Raw genomic sequence first — 19,916 nt, forward strand, 5'->3', positions numbered from 1 at the left:
CTGCATAAAAATGTAACCTCCCTCTGCTGTGATTATTTCATTCCTTATGACAAGCCTCACATGAATCTAGGAAACCTTGATGATGGAGCTTTCACTCTGAAATAACTATCAGAAACAAAAAACCAAAATACAGATGGCTGACAATCTTTTTTCATAAAATATATATCTTCCATAAAAGCAGGGAAGGAACAATTAGTTCAAATGGCTCTGAGCACTATGGGACTTAACATCTGAGGTCATCAGTCCCCTAGAACTTAGAACTACTTAAACCTAACTAACCTAAGGACATCACACACATCCATGCCTGAGGCAGGATTCGAACCCGCGACCATAGCAGTCGCGCGGTTCCAGACTGAAGCGCCTAGAACCGATCGGCCACACCGGCCAGAAAACAATTAGTAAATTACTCAATTTTGTTTTAGCAGCTATATGTTATTTACTTTATGTTGTTGTTGTGGTCTTCAGTCCTGAGACTGGTTTGATGCAGCTCTTCATGCTACTCTATCCTGTGCAAGCTTCTTCATCTCCCAGTACCTACTGCAACCTACATCCTTCTGAATCTGTTTAGTGTATTCATCTCTTGGTCTCCCTCTATGATTTTTACCCTCCACGCTGCCCTCCAATACTAAATTGGTGATCCCTTGAAGCCTCAGAACATGTCCTACCAACCGATCCCTTCTTTATGATCTACCCATCTAATCTTCAGCATTCTTCTGTAGCACCACATTTCTAAAGCTTGTATTCTCTTCTTGTCCAAACTAGTTATCGTCCATGTTTCACTTCCATACATGGCTACACTCCATACGAATACTTTCAGAAATGACTTCCTGACATTTAAATCAATACTGGATGTTAACAAATTTCTCTTCTTCAGAAACGCTTTCCTTGCCATTGCCAGCCTACATTTTATATCCTCTCTACTTCGACCATCATCAGTTATTTTGCTCCCCAAATAGCAAAACTCCTGTACTAATTGAAGTGTCTCATTTCCCAATCTAATTCCCACAGCATCACCCTACTTAATTCGACTACATTCCATTAGCCTCGTTTTGCTTTTGTTGATGTTCATCTTATACCCTCCTTTCATGACACTGTCCATTCCGTTCAACTGCTCTTCCAAGTCCTTTGCTGTCTCTGATAGAATTACAATGTCATCGGCGAACCTCAAAGTTTTTACTTCTTCTCCATGAATTTTAATACCTACTCCGAGTTTTTCTTTTGTTTCCTTTACTGCTTGCTCAATATACAGATTGGACAACATCGGGGAGAGGCTACAACCCTGTCTTACTCCCTTCCCAACCACTGCTTTTCTTTCATGTCCCTCGACTCTTATAACTGCCATTTGCTTTCTTTACAAATTGTAAATTCCCTTTTGCTCCCTGTATTTTACCCCTGACAGCTTCAGAATTTGAAAGAGAGTATTCCAGTCAACATTGTAAAAAGCTTTCTCCAAGTCTACAAATGCTAGAAACGTAGGTTTGCCTTTCCTTAATCTAGCTTTTAAGATACTTCGTAGGGTCAGTATTGCTTCCAGTGTTCCAATATTTCTACGGAATCCAAACTGATCTTCCCCGAGGTCAGCTTCTACCTGTTTTTCCATTCGTCTGTAAAGAATTCGCGTTAGTATTTTGCATCCGTGACTTATTAAACTGATTGTTCGTTAATTTTCACATCTGTCAGCACCTGCTTTCTTTGGGATCGGAATTATTATATTCTTCTTGAAGTCTGAGCGTATTTCGCCTGTCTCATACATCTTGCTCACCAGATGGTAGAGTTTAGTCAGGACTGGCACTCCCAAGGCTGTCAGTAGTTCTAATGGAATGTTGTCTACTCCCGGGGCCTTGTTTCGACTCAGGTCTTTCAGTGCTCTGTCAAACTCTTCACACAGTATTGTATCTCCCATTTCATCTTCATCTACCTCCTCTTCCATTTCCATAATATTGTCCTCAAGTACATCACCCTTGTATAGACCCTCTATATACTCCGTCCACCTTTCTGCTTTCCCTTCTTTGCTTAGAACTGGGTTTCCATTTGAGCTCTTGATATTCATACAAGTGGCTCTCTTTTCTCCAAAGGTCTCTTTAATTTTCCTGTAGGCACTATCTATCTTACCCCTAGTGAGATAAGCCTCTACATCCTTACATTTGTCCTCTAGCCATCCCTGCTTAGCCATTTTGCACTTCCTGTCGATCTTGTTTTTGAGACGTTTGTATTCCTTTTTGCCTGCTTCATTTACTGCATTTTTTATCTTTCTCCTTTCATCAATTAAATTCAGTACTTCTTCTGTTACCCAAGGATTTCTACTAGCCCTCGTCTTTTTACCTACTAGGTCCTCTGCTGCCTTCACTACATCATCTCTCAAAGCTACCCATTCTTCTTCTACTGTATTTCTTTCCCCCATTCCTGTCAATTGTTCCCTTATGCTCTCCCTGAAACTCTGTACAACCTCTGGTACTTTCAGTTTAGCCAGGTCCCATCTCTGTAAATTCCCACCTTTTTGCAGTTTCTTCAGTTTTAATCTACAGTTCATAACCAATACATTGTGATCAGAGTCCACATCTGCCCCTGGAAATGTCTTACAATTTAAAACCTGGTTCCTAAATCTCTGTCTTACCATTATGTAATCTACCTGATACCATCTAGTATCTCCAGGCTTCTTCCATGTATACAACCTTCTTTTACGATTCTTGAACCAAGTGTTAGCTATGATTAAGTTGTGCTCTGTGCAAAATTCTATCAGGCGGCTTCCTCTTTCATTTTTTAGCCCCAATCCATATTCACCTACTACGTTTCCTTCTCTCCCTTTTCCTACTACCGAATTCCAGTCACCCATGACTATAAAAATTTTTATCTCCCTTCACTATCTGAATAATTTCTTTTATTTCATCATACATTTCTTCAATTTCTTCGTCATCTGCAGAGCTAGTTGGCATATAAACTTGTACTACTGTAGTAGGCGTGGGCTTTGTGTCTATCTTGGCCACAATAATGCGTTCACTATGCTGTTTGTAGTAGCTTATCCGTACTCCTATTTTTTTATTCATTATTAAACCGACTCCTGCATTACCCCTATCTGATTTTGTATTTATAACCCTGTATTCACCTGACCAAAAGTCTTGTTCCTCCTGCCACCGAACTTCACTAATTCCCACTATATCTAACTTTAACCTATCCATTTCCCTTTTTAAATTTTCCAACCTACCTGCCTGATTAAGGGATCTGACATTCCACGCTTACTTTATATTAACAGTTAAACATTAGTTTTTGGCATAAATAAAAAAGCAGTTGTAAATTCCAAGAGCAAAAAGCAAAGTGCTAGCCAAAACCTTAGTGTGATCTATATGAACAATAGAAAATAGAACAAATACTTTTCATGGCAGGAAAGGGAAATAATGGTCCGAGTTTCATTAGCGGGCTCCACAGGAGGTAGCTAATCTCTAATACAAATTGTGTAGGCCATATATCAGATTTGACTGATTGCAAAGAGGATGGATGAAACATTAGGATTTAATGTGGTGTCGGCATCAAGGCCACTAGAAATGGAGTACAAGCTCAGACTGTTTCAAAGATGGGGAATGAAATCAGCCAAGCCCTTTCAGAAGAACCATCTCGACATTTGCCTGGACCATTGTAGGAAAATTGTGAAAAATCTAAATGTGGATGGCTGGAAGCAGACTTTAATAGCCATCCTTCCCCATGAGAGTCCAATGTGCGAACCAACGTGCCACCTCCCTCAGCCAGACTGACTTGACGTACTGAAAATGTTCTAAAGGAGGGGTGGATAACTTGTTGACGTGGAAGCATTACGGAGTGCTCAATAAACTCCAATATGACTTTAAAAAAAGAAGGAAGGAAGAAAGAAACTATGGCGTGCAGCAAATGAGAACCTGTCTTCACAGAACATTAAAAATAATACACAACTATTCCGCCACTCATGGCACACAGCTTAACTTTATAAGATGATGCACATATATTTCACATACCTCTTCTTCTGTCTGTTGATGTGTTATAAAAAACAAGTTGCCTACAACTCCTGCAATTTCTTCATATTTTTTAACAGAGGTGTGAGTTTTTATTGCAGGATATATAGCAGGCACTAAAAGTCTAACAAACTCTGATCGCATGCGGTGCTGAGTCTTTAAGATCTCACAATGTATGCCATTGTTCAACATTCGTTCAAACAATGACAGATCTAGGTTATACTTTTGACGCAATTCATAAACAGATGTAGAAGCTCGTAGTTGCAAACTATCTCCTGCAACATAATAAAGTTAAAACAAGTTTCAGCTATTTAATAATAAACATAACTGTTTGAACTATGAACAAATACACGTCAGAACATTTTACACAGAGTACTGTCAACAATTATATTTTTAAGAATGTAAAGTTCTAAGAGATATTTCCTCATCTTCAACACCAATAAATTACATGTTTTCAACCAATTATTTTGAAGTCAATCTTCTTACTACACGTCAAGACATAAATAAAGACATTAGTCACACAAATGTTAGATTTTATAATTTTAGGTATCTTCATTATGGTTAAGAGATGGAAGGTCCAGTCTGAGTGAAGAAAAAGCTTACAATACACAGGGAAGGAGCAAAAAATTTCTTCTGTACATTTCTCCTCAACATTTATAGTCCAAAACCAGGTGAAGCTTACTTCATATCAATATTAGCTCCTATGAAGTTTGCTTCATTCGTGATTTGAGAGAGTAAAAATAGCTGTCTGTGTGCCTGTGTTCATTCCCCAACCTCTCTTATATTATTCTCATGAATGCTACATGTGATGGAGGCAGAAGGCTCTGATTTGTTTAGAAGTTTAGCTATACATTAGGCAAATGACACAAAATCAGCAGAAAATTTGTGTTTACATTAATCCCCTCATCATTTACTTCATCTTCATTTTCCCAGCTCGAGGATCTGAGAACCCCTGGACTTTTTAAGACTATTTCTTGTAATATAAGAGGGAAGCAATGATGGATGGAGGAGAGGATGATGGACACAGTGTGTGGAGAGGGGATTGAAAGGATTGGTGATGAGGGTGACAGATAGCAGGACAAAGGTGGTGAGTGGAAAGGGAGAGGGCGAGAAGAGGGTCTGGAAAGAGGGGAGGTGGAAAGTGGGAGTGTGTTGGTGGGTGGAAAGGGGGGATGCTGAGGGAAGCAGTAGTAATGTTAGGATGGAGGACAAATGTGGAAGAAGAGTTAAAAGGATGAGCAGTGGGGAGGGAATGGGGAGTGGGAGGGAGGGTGGGTGGATGTAAACTTCCATCTAGTAAATTTAATCAATTTGTGGCAATTATTAAATTAATATTTTTAAATGTTAGTTATTACGATTTTAGTTCTTACACTCACACTGTTCAAATTATGATTCTACCTCTCATATTCATAAGTCCCTTTAAGACATTTTTGTTGTTCATGATATTAAATAAACTTCAATATGTTTAATGTGACCTTGTATGTCATATCCATACTACCACCCCTAACTCACCAGACTTCCACAATGTTAACCTTCAGATATGCCTACAGCACACGCTACGCTGGAGGTCAAAGAGAAACAACGGCAGAAGAAGGGGTACACCGCACCTGGCTAAGGTAAGTGGTCTGCATACAAGGGCAATGGGAATAGAGACCAATGCAGGTTTAGACCGGGGAGAATAAGAGACAATAGGATCTGTTGGAGGGACAGTTCTCTACAGCAATCTCCAAGAACTGGTGCTGAAGGGAAAATCCAAATTGCACAGGAATAAGCAGCATATTCAGCAGCTGAGTTGTCAAGATTCTGGCAAGCCTCAGATTAAGCAGGTGTAACTCTAATATTCACATAGACATTTGCACAGTTAATGGCAGCACAGCTGGTATATGATACATGGTGTACTTACTTTTACACATGGCTTAACATCTCATATGAAAAGATAAGACTGTCTCAAGGTTTACTGGACTTCTCAGGTACCTGCTTATTTTCATTAAAAATGGCAGCTAACAGTTAACTGGATCAACTAATTGCTGAATGTGATGCACATCGGAAGATCAGTGTCTTCCAACAGCTGGTATAACATCAATGGCTTTTGAATTATTCAGACCTCCCACACCACCTTCCAAAGCACCAGCACCACTGAACTATCAGTTGGAAAATTTCCTTAAGGAAATCCTCCATTCTCACAACACCGCTGGCCAATATCTCTCATAGTCACCTTCCTTAGCTGTCCTTTTCCCTCTCCATAACCATTACAATTTCATCTCCTTCCTTATCCCAAAACATTCCTCCCCTGCACAGACTTTAATTGTGTTTTGCGCAATGCTGCATCAATGTGTCCACCCTGCAGTCGTGTCACACACTGACAAAACGTGGGGCGATGTGTAGGTCGGCTGTGTCGTCAGCCATATCTTCAGACCAGTAGGTGGATAACAGTGTCCTGAAATTCCTTAGCATCAAGGTGTTCCTTCTGCACTATGACGTGATGTAGGGATTGGACAAAAAACTGCAGTGTCGCTACATAGTATAAAGTGAAACCTGTAGCAATTAGTAGGAAAGGTGCCGTGTAACATTAACATCAATTTCATTACGTCACCGAAATCCAACAGTCCCTCTCTTCCGTGCATCCGTGAATTTGTACTCCTCTATACCCTTTTGCACCCCATCTTCATCCCTCCCAATCACCCCCCCCCTCCCCCTCCCTTTTGCATTTTGCCTTTCCGGTCAACCAAAAACAATGTCAGTCACAAACGGGCAATTTTGTGTGTGTGTGTGTGTGTGTGTGTGTGTGTGTGAAATGGAAAAGGGTCTATTGACACACAGCCAACACAGGTTTAGAAAACATCATTCTTGTGAAACACAACTAGGTCTTTATTCGCATGAAGTGTTGAATGTTACTGACAAGGGATTTCACATTGATTCCGTATTTCTGGATTTCCGGAAGGCTTTTGACACTGTACCACACAAGTGGCTTGTAGTGAAATTGTGTGCTTATGGAATACCGCCTCAGTTACGTGACTGGATTTGTGATTTCCTGTCAGAGGGGCAACAGTTCATAGTAACTGACGGAACGTCATCGAGTAAAACAAGTGATTTCTGGTATTCCCCAAGGTAAAGTTATAGACCCTTTGCTGTTCCTTATCTATATAAATGATTTGGGACAGAATCTGGGCTGCCATCTTAGGTAGTTTGCAGATAACACTGTCATTTATCGACTAATGAACTCATCAGAAAATCAAAACAAATAGCAAAATGACTTAGAAAAGTTATCTGAATGGTGCGAAAATCAGCAGTTGACCCAAAATAACAATAAGTGTGAGGTCATCCACATGAGTGCTAAAAGGAATCCGTTAAAACTTTGGTTACGCGATAAATCAGTCAAATCTAAAGGTCATAAATTCAACTAAACACCTAGGAATTACACTTACGAACAACTTAAACTGGAAGGAACACACAGAAAATGTTGTGGGGAAGGCTACCCAAAGATTGCGTTTTATTGGCAGGACACTTAGAAAATGTAACAGATCTACTAATGAGACTGCCTACACTATGCTTGTCCACCCTCTTAAAATGCAGGTGCGCAGCGTGGGGTCCTTACCAGATAGGACTGACGGAGTACATCAAAAAAGTTCAAAGAAGGGCAGTACGTTTCGTGTTATTGCAAAATATGTGGGAGAGAGTCACTGAAATGATACAGGATTTGGGCTGGACATCATTAAAAGAAAGGCGTTTTTCATTGTGACGGAATCTTCTCACAGAATACCAATCACCAACTTTATCCTTTGAAAGTGAAAATATTTTGTTCACACCAACCTACATAGGGAGAAATGATCTCCATGATCAAAATTAGGGAAATCAGAGCTCATACGGGAAGACATAGGTGTTTGTTCTTTCCGCGCGCTATACGAGATTGGAATAATAGAGAATTGTGAAGGTGGTTCAATGAACCCTAAACTATTGTGAAGGTGGTTCAATGAACCCTAAACTTTCAGCTCATGTTAAATGTGTCTCTGAGCCACACATCAATCACCTGTAGTTGTGTGGTCACCTTTACACATTTTAATTTATTATTTCAATCCTGAAATTTCTATTTACTAACTATTCATATATCTTATTATAGGGATGTTTTAATTGAATAACATGTAGATTATTGTAACATGTGATTAATATTAAAATTATGCAACAATTCTACAATGTCAACTTCTCCGGAGAATGTGGATCAATGGTAAATTAATCATATATACATTCACTGCTCCATGTGGGATGATAGGTTTTATAGTCCTTGTAGGACTCCACTGGCACAAATTATTTATGACAATTATGTTACTCTACATAGACGGAAGCAAAATATACTGCACAATTTACTTGTCAGAGTCATCTTTTACTCTAAACTACCATGAAACTTAATTTTCAGTGAAGTTTGTCACCCATTCCATCATAACTGCTTGGCTCCTACCCAAGAATATTACAAGGAGTAGTGCTTTTGTAATCATTTACGCTAACTTCACGAATTTTCCGTTTTCATTAACTGTCGTTTATTGTTTAAATTTTTTTAATAAGGAGACAAGTAAACCATTTCCTGTGAGTTACATGTGTATATCCTTTTAATCATTTCTGTTGTATCTTATGCTGAGTAGTTGAGTCTCCTATCAAAGATGTTTGAATTATTAAAACAAATCAGTCAATGAAATGGTTAAACAAATAGATTCAAAATGACATCATATGAACATTTCCCAACCATGTATGATAGGACAACTGGATGCCTGATGTTACTAAACATACTTAACTAAAATGTGTTGTCCAAGGCATTAAAGGTTCCTGGTGAGAAAACAAAAGATTATTTAGCCTACGAGTACATTTATTTTTCAATGATTTAATTATAGTGGTATTGTTAAGTGTGCAGAAGAATAACAAATCTAGTATACATTTCCTGAAGTAGATTCTACAGAACTGAGAACTTACAATGTAGATTCTCGATAGGCCGCTAATGCTGGCCTTTTGAGCTCACACAGTTAATTGTTTAATTTATTTGTTACACGTTCCGTAGATCATTTGAACAATTCTCTTTTCGAAATGATACGGAACAGGCCAGTTTACAGGATATGTGTATATGATTACTGTTAACACTGAAGAACATATTTTTTTAGTCCTATTCGTGCACTACACTTGAAAACTTTGCTTTATTCATCCATGTAGTACAAGAAGTTGTCTATAAGCAATGATATTAGGCTAGATATAAAACCTGTTGTTCTAACAGTCAGTCATTTTACATTATCTGGCAAACGATGAAAATCTTTGTTGCACCTATTGAACTAGTTTCTGAGCTACTGCCAGCTTCAATAACAGCTAGTAAAGATCATTTTTTCCTCTAGTGTTCAGGGTATGGACATAACTATGCTTCTGAAATTGTGATGGATTATTTATGATGAATTTCATTAGCGAATGCACATTCATCTTCAGAGGAAAAAAAAAGAAACAGATCACCTTGAATGACTAGAGATAGGACATTCTTATTCACAGCACATGTACATTAGTATGCTCTGCAGAAAAGATCAGCACTTGAACCATTGCAGCCCACAAGTTCAAAGTCAACATCGATATCGTGGCGCACCATCACCAACCAGTAAAATGTGTCTGCAGCTCCCTTTGCAACTATAAACAGAAGGCAGTGGATCTGTGTGACTTGAGCAGACATATGCGCTAACTGTACCATCCATTCAGTGAGTTTGAAAGAGGGTGCATTATTGGCATCAGAGAATGTGATGCATCCCTCCAGGAAATTGCTGCTCGTATGGGATGAACTGTTTCGGTAGTGCAAAGGGCATGTGTAGAATGGTTCACGGAAGGCTACAGAACATCAAGAGATGGTTCATGTCACTTCACCCAGGCCAACCCCTGAGAAGATTGAAACCTCATCCAAATGGCATTGCATGACAGGTCTGTGTCCTCCTCAGATCTGGATCAACAATGGAACAGCGTAACACACCACACATTATCAGGATTGACAGTCCATCGCCATTTATCACACACAGGTTATGTGTGCGTCATCCACTTCTTTGCCTACCTTTGACATATGTGCAGAAACATGCTAAACGGCAATGGTGTATGGAACAATGTCACTGGGGACAGGAATGGCATCAGGAAGTTTTTAGACGAATCCAGATTCTGTTTGTATGAATAGGATGGCCGCATTCACGCAAGTGCCAATTCAAGGCCTTATTGTGTGGGGTGCTACTGGGTACAACCACAAATCACAAATGGTTTGTTTCCAGGGCACTGTGACCAGTGTGACCTACCTAAATGACATCCTGCAGCACACAGCCATAACCTTTCTGCACAAAAACCCAGATGCCATTTTCAGCAAGACAATGCATGACCACATACTGTTGCATGAACACTTGCCTTTTTGGTGTCACAGGATGTCAGCCTTTTGCCCTGGTCCCCAGATCACCATACTTGTCACCAACTGGAAATGTGTGGGATATGGTGAAATGCAGTAAATGAAGCAGGCAAAAAGGAATACAAACGTCTCAAAAATGAGATCGACAGGAAGTGCAAAATGGCTAAGCAGGGATGGCTACAGAACAAATGTAAGGATGTAGAGGCCTATCTCACTAGGGGTAAGATAGATACTGCCTACAGGAAAATTAAAGAGACCTTTGGAGATAAGAGAACGACTTGTATGAATATCAAGAGCTCAGATGGAAACCCAGTTCTAAGCAAAGAAGGGAAAGCAGAAAGGTGGAAGGAGTGTATAGAGGGTCTATACAAGGGTGATGTACTTGAGGACAATATTATGGAAATGGAAGAGGATGTAGATGAAGATGAAATGGGAGATATGATACTGCGAGAAGAGTTTGACAGAACACTGAAAGACCTCAGTCGAAACAAGGCCCCCGGAGTAGACAACATTCCATTGGAACTACTGACGGCCTTGGAAGAGCCAGTCCTGACAAAACTCTACCATCTGGTGAGCAAGATGTATGAAACAGGCGAAACACCCTCAGACTTCAAGAAGAATATAATAATTCCAATCCCGAAGAAAGCAGGTGTTGACAGATGTGAAAATTACCAAACTATCAGTTTAATAAGTCACAGCTGCAAAATACTAACACAAATTCTTTACAGACGAATGGAAAAACTAGTAGAAGCCAACCTCGGGGAAGATCAGTTTGGATTCCGTAGAAACACTGGAACACGTGAGGCAATACTGACCTTACGACTTATCTTAGAAGAAAGATTAAGGAAAGGCAAACCTACGTTTCTAGCATTTGTAGACTTAGAGAAAGCTTTTGACAATGTTGAGTGGAATACTCTCTTTCAAATTCTAAAGGTGGCAGGAGTAAAATACAGGGAGCGAAAGGCTATTTACAATTTGTACAGAAACCAGATGGCAGTTATAAGAGTCGAGGGACATGAAAGGGAAGCAGTGGTTGGGAAGGGAGTAATACAGGGTTGTAGCCTCTCCCCGATGTTGTCCAATCTGTATATTGAGCAAGCAGTAAAGGAAACAAAAGAAAAACTCGGAGTAGGTATTAAAATTCATGGAGAAGAAGTAAAAACTTTGAGGTTCGCCGATGACATTGTAATTCTGTCAGAGACAGCAAAGGACTTGGAAGAGCAGTTGAATGGAGTGGACAGTGTCTTGAAAGGAGGATACAAGATGAACATCAACAAAAGCAAAACAAGGATAATGGAATGTAGTCTAATTAAGTCAGGTGATGCTGAGGGAATTAGATTAGGAAATGAGGCACTTAAAGTAGTAAAGGAGTTTTGCTATTTGGGGAGCAAAATAACTGATGATGGTCGAAGTAGAGAGGATATAAAATGTAGGTTGGCAATGGCAAGGAAAGCGTTTCTGAAGAAGAGAAATTTGTTAACATACAGTATTGATTTAAGTGTCGGGAAGTCATTTCTGAAAGTATTCGTATGGAGTGTAGCCATGTATGGAAGTGAAACATGGACGATAAATAGTTTGGACAAGAAGAGAATAGAAGCTTTAGAAATGTGGTGCTACAGAAGAATGCTAAAGATTAGATGGGTAGATCACATAACTAATGAAGTATTGAATAGGATTGGGGAGAAGAGAAGTTTGTGGCACAACTTGACCAGAAGAAGGGATCGGTTGGTAGGACATGTTCTGAGGCATCAAGGGATCACCAATTTAGTATTTGAGGGCAGCGTGGAGGGTAAAAATCGTAGAGGGAGACCAAGAGATGAATACACTAAGCAGATCCAGAAGGATGTAGGTTGCAGTAGGTACTGGGAGATGAAAAGGCTTGCACAGGATAGAGTAGCATGGAGAGCTGCATCAAACCAGTCTCAGGACTGAAGACCACAACAACAACAACATGGTGAAATGATGGGTGCAGTGCTCTACCCCCAAAGCCAATGATCACAGATGAACTTTTGAACCACATGAATGCAACATGGATGTCTATACAACAGAATGCCATTTACGTCTTATACTTGTTGATTCCATCACGGATGGAACAAGTTATCAGGGCCCATGGCAGATCCTTTGCCTGCTAGGCAACGGGACACATGCTGAACCGAGGTGACTGAATGCTAATTATTTCTGCAGAACATACCACTGTACATATCCTTTGAATATGAAAGTCCTATGTCTAGACGTTCGAGGTATTCTGTTCTTTCTTAACATGAGTGCATGTACTTTGGTTGTGCCTAACTCCTTTAAGAGATACCTACTTGATGACCAAAGTGAATGTTATATATTAATCTTGCAGCTCACTTTTGTGCAATACTTTCTTTCTGTATTAAGTGGAAATATGCAAAATGTGTCAGGAGTTTGATCCATGCATTTTCAAGGCTAGCAATTATACAAAGAGCAAAAGTAACTGAACATAAATTGTTAGAACAGCTCAGTAACATGATCTTTCCACTTTAAGTTTTCATCAATATGAGCATACAAAACTTTGGAGCACTCTACCCTGTATATTGGTTCCTGTTCATATGCTGCTTCATTTGTTGGCAAGACTTTATTTTTTGTAGGGAACTAAATATAGTGCAATTTCTCACAATTTTGAGGGAGGCATTTTTACAGACCCAGTTGTGACTCTTTGTAAAACATCTTTCACAAACCCTTCTGCTGCTTTCTCTCTAATGGGATTTACTATAATACTAGTATCATCTGCAAAAAGTATCAATTCTGCTTGATGAATGTTAAGTGGAATGTATTTCACATAAATAAGGAAATAGAAGAGGACTCAAAATTGAACACTATGGGTCTCCCTTTGTGGTTTCTCTCCAGTCACTAAAATTTTCTATTCTTCCAACACTGTCTGAATTGTTAAGCACAGTTTTGTGCAATGTGTTTGCTCAGTATGGTTCAAACTCATTACTTATGTGTAAAGCCATCAATTCCCTCAAACATAAATTTTTCTAAAGGAGTAATGTGATCTATGCTTTCAAACACATTGGAAAGATAAAAAAATGCCAACTGTGATACTATATTATTTACCGCTTGTAAAGTTTGGTGAGTGTGTACATAGTGCTGTCAGACAAGCAATCCTTATGAAATTCCAAGTGAGATATGGTATGTACATTGTTTCCACTTAAATGTGAAAGTACTCAAGTGTATTAGTTTTTTGAACATTTAGGAAAATGATGCCATTACGGAAATTCAATAATAGTTATTTTTGTGTGTCTTGTCACCTTTCTTATAAATAGTTTTATCAAGAGCATATTGTGATGTCTGGAAAAATTCCCCGTGCCAGTGATGCATTATATATATCACTATGGATATTACTTATTATGTTAGAACAATTTTCCTGAATTTTGTTTGAAATTTCATCAACTCCATATGAGCTTGCATTTTTCTAGAATTTTTTATAATTCTATCAATTTCAGTGAAGGATACTGATGCTACTTCAAATAGTTGCCTAAATTTTATGAAATGACATTTTAATATATTCTCTTGCTTCTTCAACTGAACTACTTTTGCTGGTACATTCAGGAAGTGCTTGTTAAAAATATTTGCAACTTGTGAATTATCAGTCACAACAATGTCATGTAGTTTCACTGTTGTGGTATCATGTATAGTGGTTGTCCTGTCTCCAGTTTTAACATCCCACAGTTACATTCTTATTATCCACATTATTACTTTCTGTCAGGACACACATATTTCTGGACATTTTAATGACTTTCGATAAAATATTACAGTATTTTTAGTAGAATGCAAGCAATGTCAGATCCTGGCTTATTTTGGCCGTTTTATAGGGTAGTCAGAAACAGTCTGAAAAGATTGTAAGAACATTGCAGGGTAGGTATGGCTGAGAAATAATTTTAAGTAAAAAAATCCTAGACTTGTGACATTTCCAAGTTAATTAGGTTTGACGTTAGCCAATCATGCCACAGAACGTGCAAATTCAAGCAGCCTGCCAGACTCAAACGGCACCAGTGGTTCTCATTGTATAAATAACAGTGCTCATCCTTTCACTCACGTTTTCAGGAACGCTACTTTCAAATATTGACATTCCATGTCAGCTCATCTAGACCATCCCACTCAACCATCTCAGATTTTACTGATATTTTATGTGAAGATTTGCACATCTCCACAAGTAACGCTGCTAAAGTTTGATGTTTTTCGCAACAATACCAGACAAGAAATAGTCATTTGTTTGACTCCATCCATGCATTCGCACAGAGCAAGCATGAATTTCTGGCAAATTTGAGCTGTTATATCTCAGGCAATATTCTGTTGAAAAAATGAAATTTGGCCATCTTGTACAATTTTTTTGTTCTCTTAAGACTAATAATGAAAAGCGATATTCAGCAAGCAAATTTTAGGCCAAATTGCCCAAAAAAGTGTCAAAGTTTGGCTTATATCTCAGGAATTGAAAGTATGACAAAGGTGAAACCTGGCCTATACTAATCTAACAACACAAGGTTCTCTAATATAAAGTTTCATTTATGTACCACTTTCCAATATTGAATAAATCCAGTGCAAACTTAAAACATTTTGTAGAAAGGTCAAAAATGTGGCATTTTAACCTGATTTTGCAAAAAAAAAAAAAATTTTATTAAACTCTCCAAACTGGACTCATTAGAAAGACCATTGTTTGAACTACAAATCAAAGTGTATTTGATTATCCATTACAGGCTAACAATGCTAGACACTCGGAATAAAAGTTGGGTGCGAAAATCACAGCACAAATCAATATAAAATTTGACTCTTTATATCTCATAGAGTAAATGCCTTCTGATCACAAAACTTAATACGCAATAGATTGGTAGCATAATGACGTGGAATACAGAATTTCATTCACCTAGTATTTTGCAAAAAACTACAAATTCATCAAAAAGATGATTTTTGTGAACTGGTGAAAATTGGGTGAATTTGACACTCCTTTTATAACTACCATTTTCTACTAAAGCTTCAAAAACCAGTTTCAATTGAAACAACGTGTTTTAAGGACACCCCACCCCTCCAGAACAGTGGGTTTAATTTATTTTTGACAATGGCTACACTGCAACTCACATTGAGGCAAAGTTACAAGAAAAAATGCACTGCAAATTAAGTCTTAACTTTGGCTTATTATACCTCATTGATTAAAAGGCATGATAAAGACAAAACTTGGGACACAACAATGTACCGACATTTCCCACTGTAAAAAATATCATTCACATACTGCTTTCCAAATTTCTACAAAATCAATTGAAACTTGATTTCCGTAAAAATTACAAAAATAGATCACATTCAACTTGCTTTTTGAGAATTTGATTTCCATAATCAATTTCAAACTAATCGTAGTTGAAAGGGGTATTTTTTAAGCATTCAGAAAAGCGTGTTTGATTTTCCAATGGGCACCAACAATACCTGAAAATGATGAGCAAATATGGGGGATTAGACCACAGCAACAGGCTACAATGCATCAACCTATTGTCTGTGTTTATTTGCATGTTGTTTCTATTTTCAAATGGAGAAGTAATAGCACACGATATTGTGTTGGTCCATGGTGACACTGTAACTATCCGTTCGAGAACATGATGTGGCAACCCCATCACCAAAGGGTCACGCAATACCAGCCGTCAGTTGATTTCCTCAGCCTGTTTCCCACATCCGTAATTTTGTTTCTTAATTTAGGTTCCAAAGCCTTGTGGTAGTACCTGTCTCCTTACAATGCCATTTGCTATTATCTCTCATAAATGGAAAGCAAGTAATATCGATTTTGGTTTTAAACTTATCAATATTTCAGCTTACATTTTTCGAAACTTTTGAGGCACTTTCTGCAGTACATTTTCTGGAAATTGATGCTGTCGGCGGGATGACGATATTGAAAGCAAAGAGACCATGGAAATGAGGTGGGGTTCTGGTAACCAACAAGCTTTCTGTCTTTCAAGCCAATAAAACGAAAAATCTGGGCCTTGAAGATGCATAAATTTCGTCAGAGTATCATTCTGTTCCACTGATATGTCAATAATGTTGCCAACACTCAATTCATCATCATACATACAAGCAACGTAATGGCCACGTAACATCATTTTCGCATCCAACTTTGATTCAAATTATCTAGCATTTGGATAACCAAACATACTTTGTTTTGTGGTTCAAACCATGGTCTTCCTAATGAATCCAGTTTGGAGAATTATTAGAACACTGGGTTTTACAAAATTGGGTCAAAAATACTGTGTTTTTGACCTTTTTACAAATCTTAAACTTTGCACTTAATAAATTCAGTATTGGAAAGTGGTACACAAATGAAACTTTATATCAGAGTGTCTCCTGTTATTAGGTGACAACATATCAAGTACCACATTCGTCATACCTGTAGTCCCTGAGATATACCAGCCAAACTTTGACACTTTTTTGCACACCATACTTTTCGGGTGATTTTGCCTAAAATTTTCTGGATGAATATCACTTGTACAATTATTTTTATTATTATTCTTGAGACAGTACATAAAGTTGTACAACATGGCAAATTTCATTTCTTTCAACAAAATTTCGTACGAGATGTAACAGCTCAAATACACCAGAAATTCATGCTTGCTCTGCGCAGTATTGCGTACGAAGTCAAACAAATTACTATCTAGGCCAGTATTACTGTCACGAATATTAAACGTTAACGTTTGTTTGGGATGTGTGCAAACGTTCACATAAAATTTCATAAAACTGTGTGATGGTTGAGCAGGAAAATGCTCCAAAATTAGGCGATTTTATGTGGACTGACCCTATGGCATACACAATTTCACATTAGCATCTTTTTCTACACATGCCTCATCCCAAACTATGTCTTAACTTATTGTTAAAACACTTAACCCTGTTCTCATTATTAACCCTCACAGTTTTGTACTAACATGCCTCAGGGCTCTAAGGTGCTAAATTGTTTACTAATTGCGCATAATGATCAGACAGTCCATTAACAATTCAGTACACATTAATTTTTTCTGCCAGTGCACTGTTTATAAAAAACAAATTATCAATCAAGGTCCTGCTACCTTGCTGTGAGCAAGTTGGAAAATTTACTACTGAACCCAGACTGAAGCAACCAAATAATGATTCCATTTAATTTTTTGTATCACAATCTTTTAGGAATTCTAAATTGAAATCTCCACGAAGTACTAACAGTTTCTTCTTGCCCAACAAGTAACTAAATAAAGCATCTTTTCTTATAAACAGCTGAAAAATTGCCTAGTGGGGAACTGCTACAATTACAAGGGATGTATTGTTTAACTTTTACACATGTTGCAAATCCTTTTTTCTGGTTAACTCTACACGAAAATGTTCCTGGTATATAATACCCAATATTTAACTTATCTTTCCCCACGGTGCGTTCAGAAAAGAACACAAAAATCAACAATTTCTGAATTTTCCACTCATCTACAAATTCCAGACGCTCATCTGTCTTACTATTTCAAGTCCCTATGTCCTGATGAAACAAGCTAATTTCACTTTTCTTGAAACCAATACATTTTTCTTTCAAGACAATCTGAGTTACCTGAGTAACTCAAAAAATGTGCCCCGACTCCAGTGCTAATACACTGATTAATGACAAACAAAAAAGTATAAATACTTCACTATAATTTAAATTATATATATATATATATATATATATATATATATATATATATATATATATATATATATATATAAAAAACAAAGATGAGGTGACTTACCGAACAAAAGCGCTGGCAGGTCGATAGACACACAAACAAACACAAACACACACACACAAAATTCAAGCTTTCGCAACAAACTGTTGCCTCATCAGGAAAGAGGGAAGGAGAGGGGAAGACGAAAGGAAGTGGGTTTTAAGAGAGAGGGTAAGGAGTCATTCCAATCCCGGGAGCGGAAAGACTTACCTTAGGGGGAAAAAAGGACAGGTATACACTCGCACACACGCACATATCCATCCACACATACAGACACAAGCAGACATATATATATATATATATATATATATATATGTAATTGACATACCTATCATGATGAGATGTTGACAATGACTTGTAAGAAAAACTGCAATTTGTGATTCCAGTATTTCATTTGCTTCTTCTACAATAGCTGCGAACAAAGGTTAAGTAATAAATCACACCTCACAATGACTGCAACAGAAATTACACGTCTAATCTAAAAATCCAGACAAAACTACCATGACAAAACCATCTGCATCAATCAGTTGCTGTATTTTTACTCTAAAATGAGAATGAAGTTCAATAAATATGTTAATGAACTGCAAATTATTTGTTTCACATTTGCTAGTAACACGATTACAGTACAGGAGACACATCAAAAGTACAATGTAATTTCATAGTATACAGTCCTACGCTTTATGAGAAGTATCAGCATTTTAATAAGAATTTGCTCAATAAAGATGAACAATCAATTATATCCTGTACAAACTATCATTTTGTCCTACATAAAACTCCCCCTAATGGAATGTTTGTGGAATCTCTTGGCTTTTCATTAGTTTTACAAATTTTCAACCACCATTTATTGTGAGGGAGGGCATCTGGGCATTCAAAATTTTACAAACTTTGAGCATGGAGCACAATATTGCAAGTAATACTAAAGTCTGATTCTGTCTGTATATGTGCAGATGGGTGTGTGTGTGTGTGTGTGTGTGTGTGTGTGGGGGGGGGGGGGGGGGGGGGGGCGCGAGCGAGAGAGAGAGAGAGAGAGAGAGAGAGAGAGAGAGAGAGAGAGAGTGTATACCTGTCCTTTTTTCCTCCTAAGGTAAGTCTTTCTGATCCCGGGATTGGAATGACTCCTTACCCTCTCCCTTAAAACCCACATATTTTCGTCTTTCCCTCTCCTTCCCGATGAAGCAACCGTGGGTTGTGAAAGCTTGAATTTTCTGTGTGTGTTTGTGTTTGTTTGTGTGTCTATCAACATACCAACACTTTCATTTGGTAAGTTACATCATCTTTGTTTCTAGATATATTTTTCCCACGTGGGGGCACGGTGTAACACTGTGCCAAGATGTGATGGCCGTGCACCAAGGCATGTTCAGCCACAGAGTGATCCTCATTACCAACAAACACTGTCTGCCTGTGTCCGTTCATGCGAATGGACAGTTTGTTGCTGGTAATTCCCACATAGAAGGCTTCACAGTGTAGGCATGTCAGTTGGTAAACCACGTCAGTGCTTTCACACGTGGCTCTGCCTTTGATTGTGTACACCTTTCAGGTTACAGGACTGGGGTAGGTGGTGGTGGGAGGGTGCATGGGACAGGTCTTACACCGGGGGGCAGTTACAAGGGCAGGAGCCAGAGGGTAGGGAAGGTGGTTTGGGGATTTCATAGGGATGAACCATGAGGTTACGAAGGTTAGGTGGAAGGCGGAAAGACACTCTTAGTGGAGTGGGGAGGATTTCATGAAGGATGGATCTCACTTCAAGGCAGGACTTGAGGAAGTCGTATCCCTGCTGGAGAGCCACATACAGAGTCTGATCCAGTCCCGGAAAGTATCCTGTCA

At 38.4% G+C, this 19,916-nt stretch overlaps 1 protein-coding gene across 1 annotated transcript in view; it reads right to left on the minus strand.

Moving 5' to 3' along the window:
- The window catches only part of LOC124615301 (NFX1-type zinc finger-containing protein 1-like), a 268,918-nt gene that overhangs the window by 190,535 nt on the left and 58,467 nt on the right, over positions 1 to 19,916 (minus strand). The window contains exons 3-4 of the mRNA XM_047143088.1: positions 18,421 to 18,504; positions 3,984 to 4,255 (exon numbers count right to left, since the gene is read on the minus strand). Of these exons, the coding sequence (XP_046999044.1) occupies positions 3,984 to 4,255; positions 18,421 to 18,504 (356 nt within the window). The remainder of the gene's footprint in view (positions 1 to 3,983; positions 4,256 to 18,420; positions 18,505 to 19,916) is intronic.

The sequence above is a fragment of the Schistocerca americana genome, chromosome 5 (assembly GCF_021461395.2).
Source record: "Schistocerca americana isolate TAMUIC-IGC-003095 chromosome 5, iqSchAmer2.1, whole genome shotgun sequence".
Lineage (NCBI taxonomy): Eukaryota > Metazoa > Arthropoda > Insecta > Orthoptera > Acrididae > Schistocerca > Schistocerca americana.